General features: G+C 28.9%; 1 protein-coding gene across 2 annotated transcripts in view; it reads right to left on the bottom strand.

The window, feature by feature from the left end:
- The window catches only part of LOC106669203 (potassium/sodium hyperpolarization-activated cyclic nucleotide-gated channel 2), a 49850-nt gene that overhangs the window by 9235 nt on the left and 20390 nt on the right, over positions 1-20225 (bottom strand). The window contains exons 3-7 of one of the 2 annotated variants that reach the window (XM_024227276.1): positions 19439-19576; positions 2805-2906; positions 1054-1203; positions 764-982; positions 337-483 (exon numbers count right to left, since the gene is read on the bottom strand). In XM_024227276.1, coding sequence (XP_024083044.1) covers positions 337-483; positions 764-982; positions 1054-1203; positions 2805-2906; positions 19439-19576 — 756 coding nt within the window. The remainder of the gene's footprint in view (positions 1-336; positions 484-763; positions 983-1053; positions 1204-2804; positions 2907-19438; positions 19577-20225) is intronic. The other variant, XM_024227277.1, reaches the window with a different exon arrangement.

The following is a 20225-nucleotide window of genomic DNA, read 5'->3' as shown; positions in this document are numbered from 1 at the left end:
ATTATCACAGTATTTTCTAGTACTTAAATAATTTTGTACCAAAACAGAAACATTTGAAAAAAATTTAAAGAAACTAATGCATGATTTATGCACAGCATGATATATTCAATGTAACATTTGGAATGGTTTTCATTTTATTAATCTGATGTATAGTTTATTACATACCAGAGAATGGATACAAACCAGATTTTTTGATGAAAAAAAAATGTAAGGGTTTTGAATATGTTCATACGAAATTCAATGGAGAGAAATTTATAACAAAAATCTTCACTATGCACCAGAAGCTTGTACATAAATTTATTTCTTTATATACTTAATATAAATACTTTACTTTACCTCACGAAGTTTTTCAGAAAGTTCTCCTAGAATTGCTTCTTCATCAAAAAATTTCCCTTGATATCTATGTTCAAAATATTCTGTTATTCTTTGCCTCATTTCCCTGGGCAACTTTCTGTAAGCCATATACTCTTCTACTTGTTTCACCTAAAAGGTAAATAATTTTTAAACTAAACATAGCTTCACATATTATTATACAATTTTATACACTATACTACAATATACTATTTTTACAATACATTATGCAATTTTTAATATATATGAAGAATGTATGTATGTAAGTTGAGATGGCAACAGATAGTGGAACAAAATTATTAAATTTGATGACAAAATGTGACATTTTGATTAAATTTATTATAAAAAAAACGCTAAGGACTGATTTTACAACAATCCAGATCTAATATAAAATGAATGTATGGAATAATACCCTTTCTCTGTATTGTCTTCTCGATGAATCCAAACTTTGAATTAAATTAGTGGCATGTCCTAAAAATAGTGCATAGCATGTTGCACCGCTGATCATTGAAAGCATGGTTAGCCACATATCAGTTAAAGATTGAGGAGGAAACCTTCCATATCCGATGCAGAGCATGTGAGACATGGCTTTAAAAAGAGCCCAGGAATACTGCTCTAACCAAAATGCTTCCTATATTTTGAAAAATCAAATTAATTTAATTTGTACAACAAACATTGGATGACCAAAAGAATTATTTTCACCTGGAGCTCATTGATTGCAACCCAAGAATTCGATGGAAATCCTTGGAGCATAGGAACCAAAAATTGCAGACAGCCCGACCAATGACCAATGAGAAGCATCATACAAATTAAGTTGAAGATCCTCATAAAGACACTTGCCATATTGAGAAACTGAAACATAAGATATTTATGCGGCCTATATAAACATTTAAATTATGTGACAAATAAATTTTTTTTGTAGAAATAATTTTTGATTTATAATAAGTAACCATCTGGAAAGAAACACCTTTTTTTACCCCACTTATCCTTGGTTCTTGCCTGCCCCTCAGAGACTGGGATAAGGCCAGTAGCCTTAATACAGTTTTAAACATGGCCATGCTGCCTGCAGTTCATCAGCTTCGATACCAGTATAATGTTAGTACGTATGCTTTATGTTTGATCTTACATTTCCATACATTCATAATTTCAGAAATATATAATATAAATTATTAAATTTGTTCAAGCATTATTATTGCATCATATACAATTTTAACATTTTATCATGTTAGTTGATTATAAATATTCACATTATCTTCAATAAAGATACTATGTGTATTTTCTAGAAAAAGTAAGCGCACCATGCAAATACTTTTTAACTAATAAAAACACATGATGTTGATAAAATAAATATATTAAGCAAAAAGATTATTTTTAAATAAATAAACTGTTAAAAGCAAAAACTCAGTGACAAAAGCAAATATAAATTTGAAATTAGTATTATATTTCAATTGAAATATATATGTATATATATTTTTTTGTTAATAACATTTTAAATAAATAAATACATATATGTACCAGCAAATAAATGTATACAGAATGAATGAATATACACATATACATATTTATTTATGAACTTAAAAAAAACCATAAGTTTTCACATACTTTTCTATATGTTATTTATCACTACATGATAATTAACATGTTTATTAAGCAAGCAAGCCCTATAAATAAAACATCAACAAAAGCATATAAAGCAATACAATATTGTTAAAAAAAATTGTAAGTTATGTTAGATATTAAGGCAAATACAGCTAAAACAATATTTACAAATGTTACCTTTCTTCAAGTAATTAAAGCTTATAATTATACTAATAGTGTGTGGCTGCATATGAAAATTTTGTTTCGGGATCTGTTGCCTTAAAAAAGAAATGGTATATTATTTGTTACAAAGCAACAACATTTAATTTTGAAGATTAATTTTAGATTCATGGCAGACATTGTTAAATAATAAGTGAGTGATCACACTTTCAACTGTTACGGTCATGATCGTTCACTGGCATATTTTGTTCAAAAGCATCTTATATGTTTTGTGTGCACTTGCATGTACATCATTTTTCAGGTGCCAAACTGTAGGTATACATGATAAACCTTGTGCCCAAGTTTGTTGTGACAATGTGTCTTGCGTCAAGTCAGTCATGATTAGTGGATTCTAAGGTAACAGGAAGGACATCATTGATCAGTGGTAACAAAATACGTGGGTTACTAATGGTTGAAAAATCTAGACTTTGAAAAATTAGTACTATTATTTTATGTCTGGTCATGAATAATTCCTTCTTTTACTTATTTTTATTTTTTATTTTTGTAATACTTGGTATTAATATTTACACACCCAGGGTTAAAGCCATTGAACATGCACTGAAGAAGCGAGCAGCGGTTATAGGCCTGGCCAGAAAGAAGAGGCATGCAAGTAACGGGGCAGGACTGCAGAAGTTTCCTACCAAGGCGGGGGTTACCTTAAAAATGAGAGTGCTTTTGCTGAACTTTGACTCTTTCTGTGGGTCAGAGCTGAGGCGGCCTCTCCGTTCTGTCCGCTTTTTTTGAAGATTCTGCAAGATCTAGAAAAACAAGAAGCGAGGAAAAAATACCACAAGGTGTTAGAAAAAAAGATGGGTAAGAGGATGGTAAGAAATTGCGAACAGAATGAAAGATGCACTGAGAGATAGATAGCCCGGTAAGGAAAAGAAGATTGAGCAGGATAAAGAAAGAAGAGAAAGATTAGAGATTGTGAAGCTGTTGTGAATAAGGGTCCATGATTATTTTATTAGTATTTATCCATCCTGGCCAGGGAACAGTAATTGTTACAATTTATTCAGCTAAGGATAAAATAAACATATTAAAAAATATAAAAAAAGGATAAAAGATGCCTAAAAAAAATAAAAAAAATAAAATACAAGTCTATTATTAGGGCTTAAATAACCGTTATGGTTGATAGCCGTCAGAAAAAAATACAAGTCTGCAAGGCTTTATAAAAAAAGAAAGAAAGAAAAAAAAGAAAATAATGTGGTATTTTTTATTTAGTTGGCTTTTGTTGTTTATATTATTTGTCTCAGTGGTAAATACAAAATTACTTTATGGCACCAGTTTATTTACTGTCTGCTCAGTTAAGCCCACAAAGCATTATTAATCAAGAACTGAACAGCCAAAATACAAAACTGGAGTCTTTATGAACGTCCGAGTTGTCTACTGAATCATAATATAAATTTTTGCGGGAGTAAACTGAACTCTTTGAAATATTATAAAATTCTATCTTCTATGCAATCATAATAGTGATTTTCACTCACGTCAATAAAATTCTATAAAACAAAAATGCTTACTAGACAACTTTTGATGAAATTGCTTCTAATATAAATGTATATAACCAAATTTAATTGCACTTGTGATATCAGGGCTGGTTACACATTTCTTTTTTAAGTTCAAGAAGTTTCAAATTGGATATGTGTTGTGTCATGACGAATGCATTATTTATGTATATTGCTACAGAAAACTAAATCTAATACTTGTACAACAGTAAAATAAATGCATATTCCGAACATGCAGCCACCTCATCCTCTAGCACAAAATTACCTCCTAACACTGAACATGCCAACAACGATAATTTCTGCGAAACCACTGACTAAATCAAGCACCACCAAAGTTTTGCACTGTGTAAACAACCATTTTATTCATAACAGCATCAACTATTCTGAAAATGATCTCATTTAATTAGTGTTATCAATAATACACTGATCCACAAAAATTAAACACCATTTGAAAATCTATCAAAAGAATGAACAAAACATCCTTTAGGAACTGAAAGTAAATATATTAGCTTTTAAATGGTGCCTGTTTTGTTTTTGTTTGTGATTACTCAGTAAGTTTTGTTTGAACAAAAGTAATTTTGCCTGAGTTGTTTCAAAGAACTGCTCAAATTTATCGCAAAAGCTTTAACTAGAGATATTCATCACATATGAATGAATCTGAAGGGTTTTGGGACTCTTGCTTTCATAATATTAATATATGAACAGACATACCTAAAATGCGCTGATCTAAATGGTTTCTTTGAGAGGTAGGTTAATACCTACACTGTGAAAGGTGACACTTCGTTGTTCCTCTTGTTGTAAATAAGCTAAACAATTTAAAAAGATTTGCAGCAATTTCCTTTGTCACAATTGTTTCAATTTGTAAGTTTTAGCTAATACATCTAACTTCAAAAAACAATTAATTCTGTTTCTGANTACATGTTACTCATTTACAAATAAAGAGTACGGAAGAAAAATATTCCATATAATATCAAATCACGCAAAATATCTATTTAGAATTTTAATTTGAGTGAAATAACAAATGAATAATTGTTATATTTCTTAAATACCACTGGTCTCATAAAAAATGATATTTAACACAAATTAGCTCTTCTTCATAAAAATTCTCGTGTTTTGTCACATATAGAGTATGGGAACAAATTACAGTTCTCTGAAACACCTCAGGTTTTATTAAAGTGTTAAATTACAAATTAAAATAAAATAAAATGTTTGAAAATGGGTTTACTTTTGCCTCTTCATCAACGAGTCAAATCTATCAGGGATCCAGCGATACTCTAATTTTTTGTCATTTATTTAAATGATTTTACTCATATCAGTTTATTTAAGCACTCGAAATAACTAACTATTACAGTCATGGATTCCATATTTAAAATATTGTAGAAGTGGAATACTCACGAGTACAGGAAGGTCAAATGAAGCAGGCAGAAAACATAAATTAATTGATTTTCATAATTAATGGAAAAATATTTATCTTTAAACTTTTCATTGTAAAAATGTATAAAGTATAAATAAAAATAAATAAATGTATAATAGATAAATAAATATAAAAAGATTAAATTTTTTAATATAATTTATATGTCTAAAGTCCACTTTTTCATATGTTTCATCAAAATAGTTAACAATTTTTTTGTTTGTTTTGTGCATGCAAGATTTCTATTCAAAGATCCCTTTAGCTTGACCTCTATATGCAGGGGCAAGGTTTTTCTACAATGTTTCTTCTTTTACTAGAACTACTGTTTAATAAAAGGCCCATTTTGTAGTGGATTTTAAGATGTGTTACTTTATGTAATTGCACTGTGATGTAGTTCTAAGATTATGAATCAACTACGACTTGTTCATAAATAATTTAAAAATTCAAACAAAAAATATTGCTAAAACATCATTAGACTTTTTAAGTGTTTTATGTACTTTAATTTTAGTGTAATTAAAAAAAGAATATTTGTGAATATTGAGTTGTAATATGTGATTTTAATTGAGTTGATATATCTTTTGGATGTTTAATGTCCTCAAATAATTATGTAAACAATACTGTATTTAGGTCCTAAACGCACACTAACAAAACATACAATGTATACTACATTCAACATTTAAACACTGGATATTAGCATATCTAGTGCATTTGTCATAACCTGGAATAATGCAGTATCATAATTTTACAATAAATATATACAATTTTCATCCAGCTAAATACCAGGTTATTACAAAAACACTTATGCTGGACTTCTATAAACTGAACAGAGTTGCATGAACACCAATAATGGAATACATAGAGAGGATGGTGGCGATGTTCTCAGTCCTTACGTTGGAACTGACTGTGCTCGCCTGTTCCTCTTGTTCCTTCTTTGGAGTGATAGTGAGCTGGCAACACAACAAGAACTGCTGAAATGGCTTCCTCCCATTTTTTTTTAACAATATGTTTAATTGCCCAACAGCTTAATGTTACATCGTATGAATCAGAGATTAATTTTTCAAACTTTTTTGTTTAAGATTATTTGGAAATCGTGAGATGCGGTCTGATGTGACGTAAGTTTCAGAAAAACATTTTCTTTATCATGCTAACGCTTCAATCTTTATTGAGATCATCTTCAGGGCCTGGGATTTACAAACATTGTTTAAATTTAACAAATACATGTACGGTGTGGAAAAAAGTGAATTTATACAATACAAAAGAAATATTTTTTATATTCAATCAATGTATTTCTACTCACTCAAAGTGTTTGTTTTCTGCGTAATTGTGCCATTCTTGTGTGTCGTGTTGTGATATTGCTGTTTTATGTATAGCTTATACATAATATTTATAATAGCTTTCACCCACGCATACAATTTACACATTAAATAAAAAACAACAAAACAATACCGTTTTTAGATACACTCGTAATAAAACAACCAGATGGCACATTAATCACAGATTGGTATCATAAAACCAAGAAACACAGATCGCTACCTCAACTTTACATCTCACCATCCTCTTCATACAATAATAAACAAGGCCAAAGGGTACCTCTCAGAATTATTACCCTAAGCTATGAATCATTTCACCACAAGAACAAAAAGATATACAAACAGATCCTCCATAACAATCTCTACCCTAAACACATAATTAACAGAATAATCAACAACTACAACTCAACACTAACCCCATCCACTATTACTATAATACTACATCAAATCTATCAAATATAAACAAACCAACATACATTTCCATGCCATTCATTCACGGCCTATCACATAAATTAAACACATTTCTCTCTTCCGATAACTTTAAAACAGCTTTAAAAAAACTATAAAACAATTCACACACTTTTTTCCAAAATTAAAGATCCCACACCAATAACAAATAAATCTGACGTAATCTACAAAATCAATTGTTTAAATTGTCCGGCAACTTACATCGGTCTTGCATCCCAATATCTGGACAAGAGAGTAAAGCAACATATCTATGATTGCAAAAAACCCGAGCATAATCCTACAGCACTGGCTACCCACCATTTTGAACAGAAACACAGGTTCGATTTCAACTATTCAAACATTATTAAACACAGAACGAAACAAACATAAACCTAACTTTTTAGAAATGGTTTATATCGACGGAGATAAACACAGCATCAATTACAGAACAAATCAAAATCAATATAGATAACATACATATATCATCACATCACACAAAATATATATTACAACATATAAAACATTCATCACATTCCACACATCAAATATTTTTACATAGTCTAATTTTTTCAACAATTTAGCTTTCCTTTTCAAATTTATCCCCGTCTATATAACCCTGAAAGGATAATCTGGCCGAACCATTACCAACATTTTTTCCCTTCGTCGGCTCTTTTCACCTCAAAGAAGCCGACTCCTTATACAAAAATGTCTTTCTATACCGACTTCTTTCCCCACCCCTTCAAAATCCAACGTATACAAACAAAAACAGCAATATCTCACTGGCACTCTCAACACGCCACAAAAGAATGGCACAATTACACAGAAGACAAACACTTTGAGTGAGTAGAAATACTTTGATTGAATATAAAAAAATATTTTGCATTGTATAAATTCACTTTTTTCCACATCCTACATGTATTTGTTAAAGGTAAACAATGTTTGTAAATCCCAGGCCCTGAAGAAGATCTCAATAAAGATCGAAATGTTGACACGATAAAGAAAATGTTTTTCTGAAACCTACGTCACACCAGATCGCATCTCACGATTTCCAAATAATCATAGACTAACGGTCACTAATCACCACACATTTTTTGTTTAAGCTCACTAAAAGTGTATTTCAAAACTATGTCAGATGTTTGTTTAGTTAATTTCAAATTTATTTTCGTATTCATGCCTTATGCTAAGCATAGTATAAAATATGAATATTTGGAGAAAAAAATTAAGTTGTTGGAAAAATTATTAAAAGAAACAAAATATGGCAAATTAAATTAAGATTGTTTAAAACAAAAGACACAGTGCGTTTAAGCCAAAATGATTCATCGCTACCATGTTAAACTATCAAATGGGAAAAATTCGGTTTTATCAGATTTGATTGGACTTTTTTGGTTTTAGCCTGGCCAGCCATATCTAAGTCTCAATTTATTTAATTATTAATTAACTTAATAATTCTCACACACTATGCCCAATCTTCTTAAAGTATTCTAACACTGGACGGTAAACTTGCACATCACCCGATTCTAAACTTGACATTTAATTGAGTGGTAAATTAAAACGTTTCTTAATAGAATCTAGTGTTTCATTTCTTCTGCATATCTGACGCACTCCATTAAACGTGAAATGTCCATGCAATCCTGCCATTTTTTCATATACCACTGTATAGATTTAGTAACTTACATTTTTTTATTTTTAGGCAACTATTGTAACATTACAAACGGGATTTTGTCAATTCCCCTAGCCGAGTTGTTGGAATTTTTAAGAGCAAATGGTAGTTCCTATATAGTAAAAGGATTAAATAACATATGTATAATTATCCATATAGTCTAATTATCACCAACATATAAAATAATTATCATTTATTATATGCAAGTTGTTTGGTACGAAGTTAGGTCTATTGATTGCAAAAATGCATCAGTCCATGGGCCATATTGAATGGATGATCCATTTTTGTTATGTAATTTTTTTATAGCTTTGATTTGAGTCCATACCCTTTTAATTGATGTTTGTGCGTTAATTTTCTCACAAAATGTCTTCCAAGAATCTCTTTTAGCTCGTTTTATTATCTTTTTTGTTTCAACACAACACGTTTTATAGAATGTGAAATTTTCATGTTGAGAATCGTACATAATGATTGAACGCAACATTCTTTTCAGCGATTTTATTTATGTATTTTCTTTCCACTAGAAGCATCTAAATCGTCCTGTGCTTGTTTTTTAATTATTAGAATTGATTTTTTAGCAAGTTTGTTGTTGCTAAAATTAATTCATTACAGTTATCATTATTGCGATTTTGTATTGTTTTTCTTAGACCTTTTCTCAAATGTTTTCTAATTAGCCTTATATTCCATTTTCTAATCGGATTTTGGTTTGAAAAACAAATGGGCATTGTATTATAGAAATTGATTGAACCAAGAGGGTCATCCACTCACTTTCCAGTCAAGTTTGCCAGACAGGTTAGAACTACAAAAGTAACATCCTCCACTATTGGCTTTTTTGAGCAATTGTAGAAACTAGGGTTGTTTCACCATTATTTAGAAATAAGAAGTCTGATTCTTAAATGGCGTTGTTATCATATAACGACTACCAAGGGCAGACGAAGGGCGTTAAAATACCCAAAAATTAATGTGGGTTTTGGAAAATTTAAAAAAAAAAATTCCGCACTCTTGGGCGGACATGCTTCTATCAGGGACGCTGTAAAGAATAATTATAAATATTAGCTCCGTTTTTGTTGGAATAGTAACCCCAATTTTGTGGCCTATCCGAGATAATTGTTTAAAATTATTTTATTTGTACCCTATACATGTTACAAATGTGATTACAATTTTTTTTCACACAGTCACAACACTAACACTAATGCTAGCGCTGCACCTGGAGAATACATGACATGAGAAACTAGCCAACGCTGGCACTCAGTGTGACGGATTAAGGGGCACGAAGGTCTCAGGTGGAATCTATCAAGGCGACGTGGTGTGTTCTCGTGTATACATATAGATGAGTAGGGGAAGAATTTATATTCTCGCACAGGAGGCGGCGGCGGCGGTGTTGCAAAATTTATCGACTTTTATGGTTTGAGTGGAGGATTTATCAGCGGCTGGGGTGATGGTTGGAAGAAGGAGTAGGTGGCAGCGGCGACATTGCCAAATTTAGGAAATTTTCGGATCAGCACCCTCTATTTTGAGAAAAGGGGGTTGACCAAGTGAGTTGGGATAATTGTATTTTTAAATTCTGTGAAAAATTATTTAGCGTAGAGTAGCACCGTTTTTCAATACGAAATGAATTTTCTAATTGTTTTTAATAGCGTAAGCCACACGGGTGCATGACCGACTCTTCTAAATGATTGAACATGTTTTTACATATCTCTACGTCATCACATCCTCTTCACGGCGCATGTCCGAACATGTATGGCCCCCCACCACTCCAACTGCTGATAAATCCTCCACCCAACACCATCAAAGTCGATAAATTTGGCAACTCCCTCCACTACTAATGCCGAATCTCGCAATATCGCCGCCGNTATATATCCCCTACTCAAATGAAACTATCAAAAATGCCACATTCGCAGTTTTGAAACAAAGAAATGGAAAATATTGGTTAGCGCTCATATGCTTAGTGATAAGTATGATTTTTTGATAAGTAAAAAACAATAAATTGCAATTCTGCCCTAAAAAGGGTTTGAAAATGCATAGGACATATAAAGTCATATATAGTGAGACATATAAAGCGATGATTTGGGATTCATTGGTAAATGGCATCGCTTTGCCCTCCTGAAAAGCACCGATTTTAATTCAATAGTTTGACATGATACTACTTACTGAGTTTCACAAACCCTCTAAGCTAGGTACAGTAAAGTCCAAATTATGATTTTATGGGTGAAGTTGTTAGTAAGCAGACATGGAGGAATCCAATTTCTTATTTGATTTCTAATAATTCACAATAGTCATTTTTGTTGTACAAGAATTCAATATTTAAAAGTAATAAGGTTTAATGTTAAAATGTGACCACAAACCAACTCGACGTTCAGAAACTACAGATGACTAATAAAGAAAAAAAAATCAGATAGAAAATATATTTTTTAATTTTTACCAAAGAAATTGGTATTTAGAGGTTTTTGGATATGGAAAAAACGTATTTTAACTTAGTTTTTTTTCTAATCCATTGAAATTTGTTAATTAGTCATTGTAAGAATAAAAGTGTTGTTAATTGTATTAACGAGGTGTTATATTTGCTAGTTTTCTTTAACTCATAAGTACATGTTTGTACTATTTTGTGAAATGTCAAAGAAAAAAGAAAAATTTTCTCTTAACAAGTGTCAAAAAAAGGGGCTATTGTTTTTAGAAATTACACTCAGAATTTAAGTGAAAGATGCAAGGAAGTCTGAAGAGTTAATGTAGAGCTTCTAGAGTAAGGATCTACAATTATTATTTAATAATAATAGTTGTTACAATTGGGTCAATTATTTAGATTTGGTGGTTTATATATTACTAACCGAGTACATAGTGGAATACGTAATTCAAAGTTTATATTTTTGTGCAATAATAAAATATAATGAAAATTGTCGTTCTCATATAAGGCCAGTGAAAATCCATCGGTGTACAATCTGTCAGTTATATATTGTGTTTAATTTTCATGGATTTGTATTTAAGCATCACTATTTTCTGATGTATCAAATTCCATTAACATTTGTTAAATTGAATTTTAACAAAATCAATATTTTCGGACTTGTTAACCCATGGAATTTGTCTCCAGAAGTACCATAGTATGTGTAAGTGAGTGTTAGGGATTCAATTGAATTAGTAGTCAACCTAGTATGGAAAATAAATAAACATTACACAAATAATTTAAAATTTCCATTTTCAAACAAATAATTCTGAAACAATAAAATTATTAGTTATTAAAAAGTATATATTCCTTAATTAAACAAAATACAATGGTTAATTGCATGGATTTCTATTTTATTTTATATATATATACTAACATCGTTTGATGTTTTTATTCAGTATACCTTAAGAGCATGACACCAAATTCTGTGTTCAACAGATTCTACATAAATTATATAGAGAAAGAGATTAAATATAATAGACAAGCTAAGTTAACAAACAGCTATCAGCTTATTTCCTATATGCAAAAACAATTACATGGCATGCTCTTGTTTTTAACACATCTGATTCATTAATCTATGAAATTGAAAAATAATTAATTTTAATAAAGAATCATTATAACATGTATACAAAAAATTGAAATAGTACCAATACATATGTATGGAAATAATAATAATAAAATCAGATTTAATAAATCTGTATTCATTCGTATGCATGCAAATAGACTAGTAATAAAAAATAAAATGAAAAGGATAAATGTAAAACAGATATGACTGCAATTTTCACACACAATTAAAACTTGACCCTTGAAATTGGCTTAAGGTTGAACATGTTTAAAAATGTTTTGTTTTACTGTTACAAAATTTTAATTAAAATAAGTTTGTGATAAAAAATATTTAAAAACCTTTGCACTGTATAATTGAAGAAAACAAATAATTCATAATAGGTAATAATAATATACAAGCAATAATTAAATATAAACCAAATTAATACTAATACTAATTCATTCTTTTCTCATTTCAAAAAATTCCACTGAAAATGCAACTTAACTGAACCACAACTAAACAATATAAGACCCAGTTTCTTTGTCAAGCTTTTGAGGAAAATATTTTCTTTGTCAGAACTTTGAAACTTTTATGAATAATTCACTAGGTTACAAATATAAACATCTATGTACAGAGATGAAGCCTTTGGTTTCAAAAATAGTGATTTTATGAGTTGCTAGCTAACTTAAAAATTAATAAATTTTCATTTTTGTTAAAAGTTTAACTCTTAACTTTGCAAGTATCTTTGGATGCACAAATTTGAGAATTAATTTAAAAAGAGAGGTTAAAAATTTGATTGCATTTCCATGTTCCTGAAGATTTAATGAATTGATTACTGTATTGATGGTAACTTTGTGTACCAAGTGTAACTTTTAAAATTATTTTCTATTGCCACTTTGAAGCAGTAAAAATTTACTGGAATGTGTTTTATATTTTTTTTAAATTATTCAAATGGTGATTAGCAACTCACATAATTTTTTGATTGCAAACAGTTCTCAAACTTCATACTTTATTCCAATTTTTATTATTAATATAATATATTTAGATTTAAAAAGAAATTAAACAATGTAAATATATTTTTATGTCAATCTTTGATTATGTCATGTAAATGTAAAATTATGTGGCATGTATTTTTGTATTATCGTATAAAATCTCTTTATAAACATTAATACATGGATTAGTTTCAGCGCATGTATAATTCTGACTGGAATTTTATATTTTAACATAGCAAAAACTATCATTCTCCAGCAAATACCAAAAACTTTAAAAACGAAACTGAAATTTTCAGATATATGTAGTGTAATGACCAAAAGAGAAAATTATGATTGCTTAACTATTTTTTAACCAATTTTTTCCTTATTCCAGACAGCATAGTACATTAGTACATTAAATTTTATAATAAACAAATACTGTTCATTGCATAATCTACAACTAAAGGCAGTACTAACTATATTAAATACCATCATTCCTTAAATTTAGCCCCAGGTTCAGAGCATATAATAATGCAACAATGAAGACATTTGAGTTGGTATTTTTAAGATGTACATGCCATTGTCCTGATAACAGCTGGACTATTAGAAAAGGCGAATTTTTATAGGTGTCCCAACTTCAGATATATTTAGTTTAAAGTTGATGGTTCTTTGAATGATCAAGGAATGTTTTTCAGGGTTATTATATTTTCTTTATCATCAATACACTACCTTTATTTTAATTATTCATTTATAACTGACAATATTATTTTTTAAGTATATTTTTTTTCATTTTTTGAATTAGTTGTTTTATTTCAGTGTTTTAATGTTGTACAATTGTTAATTTTGTTTCAAGGATTATAAGGAGACAATAATTCCTTAATTATGGTTTCACCATGCTTTCAACGCATTTTATATTTTTTCCCTGTTCTAAAGTATTAAATTTTAGTAATATCTTGAGATACATGTGCCATCGTTAGAAATAAATGATAAGACTGAAACACAAGAACCACCCTACATAAAATACAAAATTAGCGGAATGATTTCTTAGTGACCCTTTGACCTTGACCCTTTGAATTAAATTAATTGGATAAATAATAATTATAAAATAAAATAACTTAAATAAAATGATAGTTTATTAGTGATATCATTATCTTGATTATAGTCAATAGATGCCCAATTTTTTTGTCTGCCAGTGATTTATCCATGATACAGATGGAAGCTTCAGGCCTCTCAAATTAACAACTTAATTAGCCTTAAGTGGTCACACAGGTAATAATATTACTTTAAATTATTAACTTATCATTGATTTTATATTAATTGTAAATGGCATTGGTGGCAGCTCTAGTGATGACGTATTATATGTTGCAAGATTGGTGAAACTATAATTAATGTGTGGACTTCCTTCTGATCCTTTGAACAAAATAATAAATAATAATTTGACCAGTTTTATTTATAAATAATTATTACAATATTATTGTTGATATATTGTACTAAATGTAAGTTCTACAAAAAAAAGTTGGTAGAGATAATGAAATCCAACATATCCAACCTTGTCTATTTCTGCCAATGCACAACTAATAGCAATAAGTTAATACACTTAACTTCAGTAAGATGTATTAAGCCATCTGATGGACTTTGGCATGCATGTCGCATTAGTAAACAGACTTTGGGCATGGGAAATAGTCTATTACACAGAATATACCGGCTGAAGTACTTGAACCTTTCGTCCACATTGTAGAGTATATCGCTTGATGTGTTCTTTAGGTGTTTTGTCTCAGCTCCGATAGAAGTGTGCTGTCATGTGTGGTGACTGCAGTGATAGGGTTTAATGACTTGCCCCTATATTATTCCTTTTGTAGGAACTATGTGTTGAATTTTTTTATATTTATCAGTTTAACTTTGTTTTTGTAATATGAATACTTGACTTTCATACTGTCTTCATATGTAAAATAATATATAGCTGCAATGCCAACATTTGTTTAGTAATCAATGTGAATAACGTGTGATTATTATCTATTTAATTAATATTATGAGTTTAATTTTATTCAAATTTATGTACACAAAATCGCTGTTTTTGTTAGAGTTTTTTTTCTTCTTAGAAATGACATTGGTTTTTTTATAGTTATAAAATAGCTTTCTGTGTTTTTGAAATGTGGGATATTATAAAATTATTTATGTTTTATACACCAACATGCTATCTAATGGGGATATCAAACCAAAAATGATTCATAACAAGAATAAACTTACCACAATAACAATTGGTTTACTCAAACCGGGAGTGGTAACTCTATTTGATTTTCTCTCACAAAATGTTTTGTACTGTTTCAAACCTTTTCTTAATCATCAGAACCTGTTTTTCTCCTTTGTTTTTTTTAAATTTATATATTTTTTTAGAACTGTTTTTACCCAATGCAGAGAGTTGAGAGCTCCTTTTTCAACGGCTAAGGTTAAGAATAAAGTTGAAAGAACTCGGCCTAGTTAAGAACGCACCACAACCAATTTCAGTCTTAATACTTTTTATCGAAAATCAAAGCTTTGTTAAGGACTCCCGTGTGTATTCTTCAGACCTAGGGTTTTCCTCTCCTGTGAGTAGAAATCTCAGCTTGCATAGGGATTTACTTAACACATCCTAAATTTCAACTAATTCAGTTCCAAAGTATGTAGGTGAAGGCCCTCCACATTTTTATTTTTATTATTATTTTTATTGCTGATTATTGGTGGCTAACAATAGTCATTTGATTTATTTCAGCAAAAATAGTACAAAAATTGAAAGAAGAACTTTGTAAAGTTATAATTGTATTTGTAAAGTAACAATTAACTACCAAGATTTTAAAAATATAATAAAAAATTATGTTGTAAATATTAAAGAAAGTAAAGTAATTCCTGTTACACAGGAAGGCATAATGTCAGCAACTAGTTGGGTGGACACAGCCTTGGTCTATGCTGAGATTTGATCCCAGAACCACTGAAACTCTAACCACTTGTGACTCTCTTTACTTTTCCTTAAGTCAATTTAATTTTTTTTTATTGATCTTGGCAATTATGTTAGATTTGTTACTATTTTTCTGACGTTCTCATTAAATTTTTATCATTCCTTGTCACTTACTTTATATTTGTTTATATATTTATGTTGTTTAATTAAATTTTTATCATTCCTTACCACTTCCTTTATATTTGTTTATACATTTCTGTTGTTTAATTATATTTTTAGCATTCATTCTCATTTCCTTTATATTTATTTATATATTTCTGCTGTTTAATTAAATTTTTATTATTCCTTCTCCTTTATATTTTTATGCACATATATATTATACTTACTACATAAGTATAGTACTACATACTAAATACTTACAATATTTTATTTATGTTTGTTCCAAATAATCATTGGCTAACGGTCACTAAACACCACACATAAATAATAAAGTTAACAAATGGTTATTCTTAACTATCACAGACAACAATGACAATTTTAGGATTTTTAAAAATACAAAATGCAAACGAAAAAACAAATATAAATAAAAACAGTTTCACCTTAGAAAAAAGTAAAAAAAGTAAAATTGCTAGCAAAAATCCTGTTTTTGGAACAACAAAAATTAAAATAGGTATTTGAAAAAAAGGCATTGTTTACAGATAGCATTAATCCATAGATGTCCCACCTGAATGTTGATTTTGATAAGTTTTAACTAAACTAACATCATCAAGTTCAAGTTTAAAAAGCCTGGAAAAACTTTTACTTTTATCACATTTTTTAAAAGAATGGATCCAATGCACAACATTTATTTTTAATTTTCTTAAGCAGTTTTAAGTGTTTGCACTCTAATCACAAAATACCACATGCAAATATAAAATGGTACATGTGGATATGGACTAAAGTGGATGGATTTGTCAACTCTGATAATAACTATCTTTAAAAAAAGGCAAAGATCTTTAAATTAAAAAAAGAATCAAAATAAAACAAATCTATGAACACAGAATATCAAATTATGATCGAGTAATTAACTGCAGTTTTGATACCAATTTTGAGCTTTTTATACAGATCTCACTATCCATTGGTGAATTAATTCACCATAAACTTTTGATTTATTTGAAGTTAATAATCAAAATATACAATGTGTAAAACATATTTTGGTAACATGTTTCATTTCTAGTTTAATACTTTTGACAAGCTTAGACAATACATTTAAAACACTTACAGTTTAACTGTATAACTAATTGATTCTCTATCTTCTTCACAAATCCTAAATAATTTTTGTCTATTATCAATGATGATGAAATTAAATTCATCTCTTTGTTGTATATGTTTACACAAATTTATGTTCATGTCATAAATGTGTTGATATCATGAGTTTTCAACTAGTTTATTTTAAGAGTAATATTTTTCCAATTTTAACCTTGCATAATAGACGAATATATTGTTTATGGTGTGCATAGACACAAAAAGGCCTATCCTAGTAACCTAACCTAGTCTTAGAAATGATGAAAGATGGAGTGAGTGCAGTGTTCAATCCTTTTTTTTAAAAAAGAACTATTTAAAAAAAAGGATTTAACCTAGTCTTAGCCATAATTATTATTCTAGTAAAAATTCATATATTTTAAAAAGCATATATTGCCCGTGGATAAAACAAATTCAGATAAACAAAATGGTATGTTTTATGGTATGTTAACATGGCATGTTAATATGAAGTACAAAGGTAAATGTAGATAATAAAGTTAATTATTCAAATATTAACATAAACATAAAATATTTTATAAGACGTCAATCAATTTGCTTACATATCTGTTTTACTTATTTTTCAGAACACTATAGAGTAAATTAAAAAATGAGTAAAAACAAACATATTACTGAAAACATTGGAAGCAGATGAGATAAGTAACATAAAAGCCCATACGACAGGAATTGGGTCACAGCTCATAATGAGAATGTTTATTTTGGAATCTAGTATTTTACCTATTGACAATATATGTAACACAATAACTTGGCTTAACATTTTTTCTCAATATACTACTTGAAAGTTTGGTTAATATTATAAAATGTGAAATCTCATTTTGGTCAATTTCATGTAGCAACTTTTTATCAACACAATTTCTGATTTTGCATATACAGTATTGACATTAAAATATTAATGTATAATGAGTATACGGTGTCAATGTGATCGACAATGAGGTTTCATTATCTGATCAAGTATTATTCAATTGTTTAATATACTACCTGTTATACACATGATTAGGTCAAGATATTGGTAAATTTGAAAGAAATAAAGAAAAACTTAACTCATTAGACAATCATCCATTAATGTTATATAGACAACGTTGAGAACAAAATTGTGTAACTGTGAGATGATTTAAATTCCTGCATATACACTGAATAAATTATTAAATTACCATCGTGTTTATAAAACAGTCAAAATTGCAGAGTAAAGAAATGTCTTGTTCCTGTCACTGATATTAATTTTCAATAATTTTTTGAGGTTACACGGTTTAAATCCTTTTGTTTAAAAAAAAATGTATATAAGTGTGAAATGATTATTACAATAATAAAATATTTTATGGAACAAAGTTAGAAGCAGCAGATCAGCACTCATGCAAATAAGCTACAAAATAGCAAGGAAGCTGCTGACACACAAAGAGCATAGCAAATATACAAAATGAAAAAAAAGACAATAAATGTGTATTTTTTTATTAATATCATTCACTCTGAATAAGAAAATATTGAGATAAATAAAATAACATCTTACATGCATTTTAAATAATATATATATATATATAATATAGATATATAATATTACATGTACATATATACAAATATTAAATGGAAAGAATGGATTGTGTTTCATGTGTGAAATGATGCCGGATAATAATTTTATCGATACGTTCTGTGGACATATCCCATTTTTGTTATTTATTCTAAGGAATGACTTTTAATTTATTTTTTATTTTTATTTTTTAAATTTTTTAACATTTATCAATTAGTTATTAGAAAGAATCACATTATAAAAAAAGTAAATAACACTGTCAAAAATGTGTAGAGAGTCTAGCAACTTTAAAATTTAAATTTGGACTATAATGCTTGTTACTTATGTTTTTTAATATAGATATATTGATAAGAGCTACTTCTTCAACCAACTATTTGTTCCAATTGATAAATCATTAATGTTAATGAAATATAACATCAGTATGAATATTTAAAAAAATCCTATAATAATGTTAAACTGTACATGAATTTTTAATATTTAAATGATATAATCTAAAGTTGGATCACCAGTTATAAGTTCGCCATCACGTAAGCTCCAAAATACAAAAAAAGTTGATTGCATGAGATATTTCTGTATTTCATACACCGACGCATAACAACCCAGTGAAAGTATTATTGTGTGTTGGTGGAATAAATAATCATAATAATACAGATGTGTACATCAAATCAATAATATAAACGTAAGTTACTTTGAACTTTGGGGCTATCGGATCTCTTTGATTATTTAGTAGAAGTCTTTTTAGCGTATCTATACTTACATATACTTCTTCCCATTGACTGACATATCTGACCAGCCTGGACAGCCTCAGCAGACGGACAAGAGACAATAACTTCGCTAATCGGAGAATCCTCAAAGCTCGACCAGCATGCAGTATTTGGAAGCTCTCACTGAAGTCCTACAACATTAATTTTACTAACGTTTAAAATTTCCATTTTTTAAAAATAAAAATAAAAGTATATATAAATCAGAATGCAGCTTAACTCTTTATTGTAAAAAATCACATTAAATGGTACTATTGCCAATGTTGAAAAGAAGATACATGAAATAATATATTATAACAAAATTACAAAGAATTGTGTGAATTTTCATAAAATGTATTCCAAAAAAGAATAGCTGGAACTATGCATATTAAAAAAAAAAAAAAAAAAATGTTCGATATAATGCCTTCACATGATCAAAAGGTAGGTCTGTAAGTACTAAACTATGTTTATAAAGATTATGTTTTAGGATTTCCACAGTAAAGTAAAAGCAAAACAGTGAAATGAAATCGATTACTAAAGTGGCCCTCCATGGCAATAAGATCCCACATATCTAAGAGGCTGGCGAAATGGCCAAACCAGCTGACCTCAGGTTTAAGGTTTCCAGGATTATCTCAATTTTTAGGCATAAAGTCTTAAAGGCATCTGAAATGTATGAGCACTAACTTGTAAGTGCAATATTTAAGTAAATGATAATATTGCCACAAACCACTCGAGAACTTAATTTATTACATCATAATACATGATGTCGAATAGAACTGTATGTCAACTGTAATGGATAAACTC

This window comes from Cimex lectularius, unplaced genomic scaffold, assembly GCF_000648675.2.
Source record: "Cimex lectularius strain Harlan isolate CLEC.00 unplaced genomic scaffold, Clec_2.1 scaffold213, whole genome shotgun sequence".
NCBI lineage: Eukaryota > Metazoa > Arthropoda > Insecta > Hemiptera > Cimicidae > Cimex > Cimex lectularius.
The sequence above is the reverse complement of the archived record's forward strand: the minus strand, read 5'-3'. Positions and strand labels throughout refer to the sequence as shown.